Consider the following 11144-nt stretch of genomic DNA (forward strand, 5'->3'; position numbering starts at 1 on the left):
ATTAATAATATATATATATATTTTTTTTTTAATAAAAACCTGTAATGAGATTGAAGGCGTGTGTAGGATCTGCCTGTACTCCCCTGCCATGTGACCCCTCCTATACTATGTACAATCATATCTCTCTGTGTACAGCTGCATACACACTATGCAATTTTCTTAAAATGTTTTCCTTTAGATTTACCAAAACCAGATAATATGAGGTCAGACCTAAACACTTTATTATTTGTATGCAATCAGGCCGACCCTTGTACTACATAGCTGAAGTTAAATCTAAAGGAAATCTACTAACAAAATACAGTAGTGTGTATCCAGCTTTACATTGTATCTGCAGCACAGCACACAGAGCAAGGGGCGGGGACAGGGACGGTGATGTCATCACTCTGCGACTCCAGCACATGTGCCCAGTTCCTGGATGGTGACTGCTGAGAGGTATGGGGGGTAATATGAGGGGTGCAGGAGGGGGAGCCCAGCTCTGATCACCTCCATCTCTAACATTCTTCTTCCCTGAGATCCTCATTGTGTACAAATGTCAGATGGAGGGGGCTGGGGGCCTCAGATACCCACATAGTCCTATAGAAGGGGGAAGCAATATATCAGATGTACAATGCTATATACTGTACATCTATAGTACTATAATATACTGTACAATGCTATATATACATCTATAGTAATATATACTGTACATCTATAGTACTATAATATACCATACAATGCTATATACATCTATAGTAATATAATATAGTGTATATACATCTACAATAATACTGTACAATGCTATATACTGTACATCTGTAGTACTATAATATACTGTACAATGCTTTATATACACATCTATAGTACTATAATATACTGTATATACATCTATAATAATATATACTGTACAATGCTATATACATCTATAGTAATATAATATATACTATATATAGATCTGTAGTACTATAATACTGTATATACATCTATAGTACTATATTATACTGTACAAAGCTATATACATCTGTAGTAATATATACTGTACAATACTATATATACATCTATAATATATACTGTACAATACTATATATACATCTATAATATATACTGTACAATGCTATATATACATCTAAAGTAGTATACTGTATATACATCTATAGTACTATAATATACTGTATATACATCTATAGTACTATAATATACTGTATATACATCTATAGTACTATAATATACTGTATATACAACTATAGTACTATAATATACTGTATATACATCTATAGTACTATAATATACTGTATATACATCTATAGTACTATAATATACTGTATATACAACTATAGTACTATAATATACTGTATATACAACTATAGTAATATAATATACTGTATATACATCTATAGTACTATAATATACTGTATATACATCTATAGTACTATAATATACTGTATATACAACTATAGTACTATAATATACTGTATATACATCTATAGTACTATAATATACTGTATATACAACTATAGTAATATAATATACTGTATATACAACTATAGTACTATAATATACTGTATATACATCTATAGTACTATAATATACTGTATATACAACTATAGTAATATAATATACTGTATATACAACTATAGTACTATAATATACTGTATATACATCTATAGTAATATAATATACTGTATATACATCTATAGTACTATAATATACTGTATATACATCTATAGTACTATAATATACTGTATATACATCTATAGTACTATAATATACTGTATATACAACTATAGTAATATAATATACTGTATATACATCTATAGTACTATAATATACTGTATATACAACTATAGTACTATAATATACTGTATATACATCTATAGTACTATAATATACTGTATATACATCTATAGTAATATAATATACTGTATATACATCTATAGTACTATAATATACTGTATATACAACTATAGTACTATAATATACTGTATATACATCTATAGTACTATAATATACTGTATATACAACTATAGTACTATAATATACTGTATATACATCTATAGTACTATAATATACTGTATATACAACTATAGTAATATAATATACTGTATATACAACTATAGTACTATAATATACTGTATATACATCTATAGTAATATAATATACTGTATATACAACTATAGTAATATAATATACTGTATATACAACTATAGTAATATAATATACTGTATATACATCTATAGTACTATAATATACTGTATATACAACTATAGTAATATATACATCTGTATACAGATCTGTAGTACAATAATACTGTGTATACATCTATAGTACTATAATATACTGTACAATGCTATATACATGTATTTTAATATAATATATACTATATTACTATATATATATATATATATATATATAGTACTAAAATACTGTATATACATCTATAGTACTATAATGTACAATGCTATATACATCTGTAATCTATACTATAATAATATACTGTACATTGATATATATTACTATAACATTGTACAATACTAATAGATCTATAATACTGGTACAATACTATATAAAGAGATCTATAGTACTGTAATACCATACAATAATATATACTTGTATAGATCTATAGCGCTATAATACTGTACAATGCTAATAGATATATAGATCTATACTACTGTACAATACTAATATATAGAGATCTATAGTACTATAATAAAGTACAATACTAATAAGGATCCATAATACTATACTAATCTACAATAAAAAAAAAAAACATAAATATATATATATGAGTAAATGGGCACAGCAGGTGTACAGACCTGGGAACTCAGCACATGGATGGTGGGAACCCCTCATAATGGGCACTACAGGTGTACAGACCCGGGAACTCAGTACAGGGATGGTGGGAACCCCTCATAATGGGCACAGCAGGGGTACAGATCCGGGAACTCAGCACAGGGATGGTGGGGACCCCTCATAATGGGCACAGCGGGTGTACAGACCTGGGAACTCAGCACAGGGATGGTGGAAACCCCTCATAATGGGCACAGCAGGTCTACAGACTCAGGAACTCAGCACAGGGATGGTGGGAACCCCTCATAATGGGCACAGCAGGTGTACAGACCCAGGAACTCAGCACAGGGATGATGGGAACCCCTCATAATGGGCACAGCAGGTGTACAGACCCATGAACTCAGCACAGGCATGGTGGGAACCCCTCATAATGGGCACAGCAGGTGTACAGACCCGGGAACTCGGCACAGGGATGGTGGGAACCCCTCATAATGGGCAGACCCAGGACCCCGGTGTATTTACCCTGCTGATATGCTATGGAATATCCAGTAAAATCTGAAGACAGGGATGTGTTAGATATTTATAATTATTTATAACTTGCAGAAGTGGAGAATGATCTATTTGGGGATAAATGATTTTCTGCTCCAACATACAAACACAATGTGAATGTTTTGCTCTATCGGTGGCCCTCTGTTGGCAGCGGCCCCTCAGGACCTCCTGATAATTATTTGGCCCTTCTTGTATTTGTTTTAGGTCAGGTTTGGGACGATAATCAGGCCGCGTCTCTGTATTTACAGAAGACCGATCACAATGGGGACGGAGGAGAAAAAGAAGAAGAAAGGGAATGACAAGAGAAGACCCCAGCGGGCCGAGGAGAAGAATTTGGGGTCCACTGGTGGGGGGGAAGGGCCGCCAAAGAAACAGAAGAAAGCAGACAAAGGCCATCCATCACAACCCACCAACCCCTCCGCAGGGCAGAGCAAGAAAAGTCCTCCTGAAAATTCCCTCCCACGCCTGGACCCCAAGTCAGTGGGGTATTTTCGCAGAGTTGGGGAGACTCTTCAGCAAGGATTCGGCTCTGATGAAGACCGGAGTAAGGAAATTTTCTCTTTCTTTAAATGATGACAGTGGTGTTTAGTTTGTAGATCGCCCCTCCCAGAATCTGTATTGTAGAAAGTATCCATGAGCCTTTAACGAGAGGAGGGAGACTCCTGTGATTGGCTCACAGCCTAGAAGGCCACAACAAGATGGGAGCCAAATTACAGACGGGCTGTTGCAGGGAGTATGGCTTAAACCCCAACTCCAGGCTATATTTTTAAAGCCCGATGCAGTACGTCTTCTCCACCACAAGATGTCCTCAGTCTTCAGGTTAAATGAGCCCACTATTCTTGTAGTCAGAAGACTGAGGACGTACTGTAAGTGCAGGGTGTCACGGACAAGCTCCTCTGGGTCCAGGAAGGAGCAGCCCCCTGGGGTCCTGAAGAAGCGTCACCATGGGGCCCTGCGCTTTCAGTGTATTGATACAGAGAGTGGCGCTGACATCACCATGTCTGCATAATCGAGGACCATCCACCCCCATCCTGGAGAGGATCCAAAGAGGATCCTGTGTATCACATGACCTGCCTTAAGACAAAGGTCAATATTTTATATATATGTGTATATATGTATATGTGTGTGTGTGTATATATGTGTATATATATATATATATATACAGTATCTCACAAAAGTGAGTACACCCCATCAATATCTCAGGAGTTTAATTGACTTGATGCTATACTGATTAAAAAGTGTTCCTTTAATTTTTTTGAGCAATATATATATATATATATATATATAATATTATTTTTTCTTTTTTTTTTTTTCCTTTTAATGCTGTAATTGTATTCTAATATTACAGTATTAAACAGAGACTGATGTGGTGTGCCCGGTTTTGATAGGATATTATCATGTGGCTGCCAGCATCATAGCAACCAATGAAGCTCTAGGGCCAGGATACACTAATGGAATATTATTTATTTATAAATTTGTTTATTCATTTTCAAAAAAATACAAAAAACACATTTACGTCATCGTTTTAACCCAACCCCCCCCCCCCCCCCCAACCACTCTTAAAACTCCAATTTACTTATTTTCCTAATCTCTTTTCCACTCAGTGTATCCTCTTGTTTTCTTAAAATCTATCCAGTCCTCCCATATGTCGACCCATAATGGAATATTATTTATTTATTTTAATGCTGTAATTGTATTCTAATATTACAGTATTAAACAGAGACTGGTTTTGATAGGATATTATCATGGGGCTGCCAGCATCATAGCAACCAATGAAGCCAGGATACACTAATGGAATATTATTATTTATTTATTTTTTAATGCTGTAATTGTATCTTTAATATTACAGTAATAAACATAGGCTAGTGTGGTTTGGGTGGTTTTGATGGGATATTATAATGTGACCGCCAGCACCATAGCAACCAATGAAGCTCTAGGGCCAGGATACACTAATGGAATAATATATATATTTTTTTTAATGCTGTAATTGTATCTTTAATATTACAATAATAAACATAGGCTAGTGTGGTTTGGGTGGTTTTGATGGGATATTATAATGTGACCGCCAACACCATAGCAACCAACTAAGTTCTAGGGACAGGATTCACTGATAGAATGATAGAATCATAATTCATTTTTTTTTTTTTAATTCTGTAATTGTATCCTTATATTACAGCTTAAACAGAGGCTGCTGTGGTGTGGCTGGTTTTGATGGTATATTATTATTATGACCGTCAGCATCATAGCAACCAATGAATCTCCAGAGCCAGGATGCACTGATAGGATTATATATATATGTGTGCTCAGGGTGATCCTGCTTTCCTCTGTGAAAAGTACAGGGTGCCAGTGGTGGAGCTGCCAATTCTGGTGTTCTATGGCAAATGCCAATCAAGCTTCACGGTGCCGGGCAGTGAGCACAGCGCCCACTAGAGGACGTCGGGCCCTCAGGCCACCCTCATGAAGTCTGTTTCTGATTGTTTGGTCAGAGACATTCACACTAGTGGCTGCTGGAGGATATTTTGTAGGGCTCTGGCAGTGCTCATCCTGTTCCTCCTTACACAAAGGAGCAGATACCGGTCCTGCTGATGGGTTAAGGACCTTCTACAGCCCTGTCCAGCTCTCCTAGAGTAACTGCCTGTCTCCTGGAATCTCCTCCTGACCGTTAATATGAAAACAGGGTAGGGGAAGATTAATGCTACATACAGTTTGCTTTTTAATGACCGCGGTAGATGAGCCTAATGCTGCCTCTGATTCCCCGCAGGTCTGTTTGTCCGGAATGTCTTTAACGAGGTGACGGGTAACGAGTTGGCTCTGGCCACGGACATGTCCGGCAGTCTCGTCCTGCAGAAGCTGCTCGCTGTGGCCACTTCCTCCCAGCTCTGCCAGCTCCTAAAGGTCCTCAGCGGGCATTGGCAGGAGGTGTGCTGGCACCGCAGCGGGGCGCATGTCATGCAGACGGCACTGCTTCAGTATCCTCGTTTTCAGAACCAGGAGAGGATGGAAGAGGAGGAGGAGGAAGAAGAGGGTGAAACGGGCCCCAATCTGGAGGACCTGATACTGAGTCTGTGCTCAGAAGTGAAGGGGAAGTTTCTGCCGTACAATCAGGACACACATGGCAGTTTCATCATACGGACTTTGTTCCAGGTGCTTAGCGGGACCATCCTGAACCTGGAGACCAATAAGAAGGGAGCACCAGGACTGACCGGTACCGTATACACTGTGCTGGGGACTACACCCACTGCTACTGGGACGGGGATCATGTTTAATGCATTCCTATAGTCTTACTCTCATCTCTCTCTCGCTCCTTCCTTCCTTCCTTCCTTCCTTTCTCTTTCATTCCTTCCTTTCTCTCATTCATTCCTTTCTCTTTCATTCATTCATTCATCCTTCCTTCCTTTCTCTCTCTCTTTCCTTCCTTCCTTTCTCTCATTCCTTCCTTCTCCTCATTCCTTTTTCTCTCCTTCCTTCCTTTCTCTCCTTCCTTCCTTCCTTCCTTTCTCTCCTTCCTTCCTTCCTTTCTCTCATTCATTCATTCCTTTCTCTCATTCATTCATTCCTTTCTCTCATTCATTCATTCCTTTCTCTCATTCATTCATTCCTTTCTCTCATTCATTCCTCTATAGATCTCTTTATTTTTCCTTCCTTCCTTTCTCTCATTCATTCCTTCCTTCCTTTCTTTCCTTCCTTTCTCTCCTTCCTTCCTTCCTTCCTTCCTTCCTTCCTTCCTTCCTTCCTTCCTTCCTTCCTTCCTTCCTTCCTTTCTCTCCTTCCTTCCTTCCTTCCTTCCTTTCTCTCCTTCCTTCCTTCCTTCCTTCCTTTCTCTCCTTCCTTCCTTCCTTTCTCTCCTTCCTTCCTTCCTTTCTCTCATTCATTCCTCTATAGATCTCTTTATTTTTCCTTCCTTCCTTTCTCTCATTCATTCCTTCCTTCCTTTCTCTCTCTCCCTCTCTCATTCCTTCCTTCCTTTCTCTCTCTCCCATTCCTTCCTCTCGCTCATTCATTAATTCCTTTCTCTCGCTCATTCATTCCTTCCTTCCTTTCTCTCTCTCTCTCCCTCTCTCATTTTTCCCTTCCTTCCTTTCTCTCTCTCTCCCTCTCTCATTTTTCCCTTCCTTCCTTTCTCTCTCTCTCTCCCTCTCTCTTTCATTCCTTTCTCTCTCTCTTTTCTCTCTCTCTCATTCATCCTTTCCTTGCTTTCTCTCATTCATTCCTTGCTTTCTCTCATTCCTACCTTCCTCTCTCTATCTTTCTCTCATTCTCTCTCCCTCATTCCTCACTCTATCTCTCATCTTTTTTATCTTTTCTCTGTCTCATTTCTTCTTGCTCTTATTCCTAGTCTTAGTTCTCTCGCTCCTCTTAGCTCTGTTTTCTGTTCTTTATCTCTCCTATTCCTTTTTTCTGTCTCTCTCCTATTCTATTCCACATTCTCTCTTCCTCACATCTGATTCTCTTTTGCAGTGAGTTCTGAATTTGATGTTCCGGACACTTTTCTCAAGCAGCTGCAGGAGCTGAGCGGATTGTTTTGTGAGAATATTGGAGGTGAGTACTCCTCTCCTCTCCTCTCCCTCTCCTCTCCTCTCCCCCCTCTCCTCTCCTCTCCTCTCCCCCCTCTCCTCTCCCCCCTCTCCTCTCCTCTCCTCTCCTCTCCCCCCTCTCCTCTCCTCTCCCTCTCCTCTCCTCTCCCCCCTCTCCTCTCCCCCCTCTCCTCTCCTCTCCTCTCCCCCCTCTCCTCTCCTCTCCCCTCCTCTCCTCTCCTACTCCTCGTTCTATTCCTGGGCTCAGATTTTATTGTCCTCCAAGTATGGAGGACTTCTATTGTATAATTATTATACAACCTGTTGGGCACTTAAAAATCCCCCTTTTTTTTTCTCCCGCCATGTTCAATCGGAGACGAGGTGGGGGCCTCTGTTATAACGATGCTCATTCTTTTTATCTAGTATTCGCCACCAATAAAGTGGCCAGTCTGGGGATGCAGGTCGCCTTGCAGGTTCTGCATAGGAAGTCGCCATCTACCTGTTCTGCGCTGTGTGACGATGTCCTTCAGTATCTCTCCTCTAGAAACGTCTCTGCCGACAGCAGGTGAGAGGGTGGGGGATATTTTCATTTCTAATATATATATGTATATATATATATATATATATATATAATGTGTATATATATGTGTGTGTGTATATATATATATATATATATATATATATATATATATATATATATATATATATATATATAATGTGTGTGTGTGTGTATATATATATATAATGTGTGTGTGTGTGTGTATATATATATATATATATGTATATATGTATGTATAATTTGTATATGTGTGTGTATGTATGTGTATATATTATTTTTTGCTCAAATTATTATTGTTATACAGCAGGGGTGGGGAACCTTTTTTCTGCCAAGGGCCATTTGGGTATTTATAAAATCATTCGGGGGCCGTACAAAATTATCAACTAATGTGATGGCTGCAACTGCTTCTCTTTGGTGAGGTGTGTGATGTTAGCTGGTATTGATGATGTTGCAACTCGCAACTGGTTTTCCTGGTTTGAGTCGGTTAGTCTGGAGCGCAGTCGACTCTTTGTGGTGGTAAGTTTTGAAAAGAACTTGCTGGTGGGTACAGCTGGCTGGTACTGCTGTGAATACTGCTGGCTCTGGCTGGTACTGCTGTGTGTGCTGTGCTGGCGGGAAATGCTGGCTAGCAGCGGCGCCGCGCTGGAGGAAGAGGCGATGTTTCCTGTATTGGTCACAGCAGAGTGCATTTGATATCACTCCGCCTGTGACTCACTCAGACTGTCAGAACGGAGCTGAAACTATACAGGAAGCATCGGCTCCATTCTGACAGATCAGCTAAGAGACACAGACTCAGCTGCACGGGGGGCCGGACCAAATGACTTTGAGGGCCGCATACGGCCCCCCGGCCATAGGTTCCCCACCCCTGTTATACAGGATTTATATAGCGCCAGCCTTTTACGCAGCGCTTTGCAATAAATACGGGGACAGTACAATTACAAAACAGAAAGAATAGGAGGGTCCTGCTCATGGAGCTTACAGTCTAAAGGGAGGGGAGGTGTTACAAAAGGTAAGAGCTGCAGGGGGGGAGATCTGATGGAGGTGACCCGGGTACAGTTCTGAGGTGGGGGTAGACTTCCCTGAATAAGTGAGTTCTCAGGGATTGCCTAAAGGCGGACAGAGTAGGAGCTGACTGGACATACTGGGGCAGGGAGTTCCAGAGGATGGGAGACGCTCTGGGAAAGTCCTGCAGGCGAGAATGGGAGGTAACTAGAGTGCAGGAGATCATGGGAGGAGCAGAGCGAATGATTTGGGCGATATCTGCAGATGATGTTGCAGATGGCTTTGTATATTGTGTTCGAATTTTGAATTTCATACGATGGGGTAGGGAAAGCCAGTGAAGAGATTGGCAGAGAAGCAGTCTCGGAGTGGAGGAGACGTTGTATGTGACACTGAAAGTGCGCTGAGATAGGTAGGAGGAGAACCAGGAAAGAGCAGTCATGGAGGCCAAGGGAGTGGAGTTTAAGGAGTAGTGGGTGGTCAACTGTTTCGGAAGGCAGCAGAAAGGCCCAAGAGTGTAAGTATGAAGTGCTGGCCATTGGTTTTATCAGTTAGTCATTGGTGAGTTTTAGTAGGGTGGTTTCAGTGGAATGTTGAGAGCTGAAGCCAGACTGTAGAGCACGGTGCTTCAAACTATGGCCCTCCAGTTCAGGAACTACAATTCCCATCATGCCTAGTCATGTCTGTGAATGTCAGAGTTTTACAATGCCTCATGGGATGTGTAGTTCCTCAACAGCTGGAGGGCCGTCGTTTGAGGATCCCTGATCTAGAGGATGGAGAAGGTCTTCAGTGAGGTAGCAACTGATATGGTTGTGGAGAAGGCCATTCAAGAAGCTTGGAGGCAGATGGGAGATGGGTCTTAAGTCATTCAAACAGGTGGGGTCCAGTGAGGTTTTTTAGTAAGTATGGGGGTAACCAGTGAAAGAGCGGGGGGGGGAGGGGAAAGGTGCCGGAGGAGAGAGAGAGGTTGATGATACCAAATACTGCCGAAAATCACTTTTACTTGGAAAGGGAAGAAGCCAATATTCAGCACCGACACTCTCAGACTTTGCCGTCTTCCTAAGTTAGTTGATGCTGGAGCAAAGCAGGGGAAGTGGAAGCCATACCACGTCTATTGCTGTACATTAATCTGTGGGTGGGAATTGTTTTATTTCTTTCTCCAGCTCCCTTCTGGTATTTTGAAGGATGAGACCAGCAGCCGCCTTCTGGAGAGAATCCTGGAAGTCAGCGACAAGAAACAACTCCGCCGTCTCTACAACAATCACTTCCAAGGCCAACTGCATGCGCTGTGCGCCCACCCCATCGCCAACTACACCGTGCAGAGGCTGATTAGGGCCGCCCAGACCAAGAAACTGGTTAGTGTTCCTGAACCCCCACAGCGCCTCCAAATGTCAGGGTGGTAGAAGTAATTATGTGCTCTGCTCTGTTTAGAATAGACCTTTCTCTTACTCTGTCCACTGTTAGTTTAAATGTGATTGCAAGCTCTACTGCCCTATTTCTGCCAAATCTTCTCTCTCTAACACATTCTCCCCGTCTCTTCCTCCTCCCCTTCTGGGACTCCCTCACCCCTTTCAGTTTCTCTCTCATTCTGTTTTACCATCCTCTGCCCCCTCCCCCCACCACCACCACCACCTTTTCCCTGCTCTTTCTTTATCCCTCTCTCTCTCTCTTCCACAAATGCTGTCTTTTTTCTCTTCCTCTCTCTTCTTTCTTATGCTCTCTCTCTTTCCCCACTTTTCTCTTCCTCCTCTCTCTTTCTC

The 11144-nt window shown here is 40.8% G+C and overlaps 1 protein-coding gene across 1 annotated transcript in view; it reads left to right on the forward strand.

The window, feature by feature from the left end:
• Positions 1-389: 389 nt before the first annotated feature.
• NOP9 (NOP9 nucleolar protein) overlaps positions 390-11144 on the forward strand; it is a gene marked incomplete at its 3' end in the record, with an annotated part of 18068 nt that continues 7313 nt past the window's right edge. The window contains 7 exon segments of the mRNA XM_082274846.1: positions 390-432; positions 3517-3856; positions 6074-6517; positions 7771-7851; positions 8250-8391; positions 10548-10561; positions 10564-10739. Of these exon segments, the coding sequence (XP_082130972.1) occupies positions 3574-3856; positions 6074-6517; positions 7771-7851; positions 8250-8391; positions 10548-10561; positions 10564-10739 (1140 nt within the window). The 5' untranslated portion in view covers positions 390-432; positions 3517-3573.

This window comes from Pelophylax lessonae (genome assembly GCF_965119305.1).
Source record: "Pelophylax lessonae genome assembly, chromosome: 13".
Lineage (NCBI taxonomy): Eukaryota > Metazoa > Chordata > Amphibia > Anura > Ranidae > Pelophylax > Pelophylax lessonae.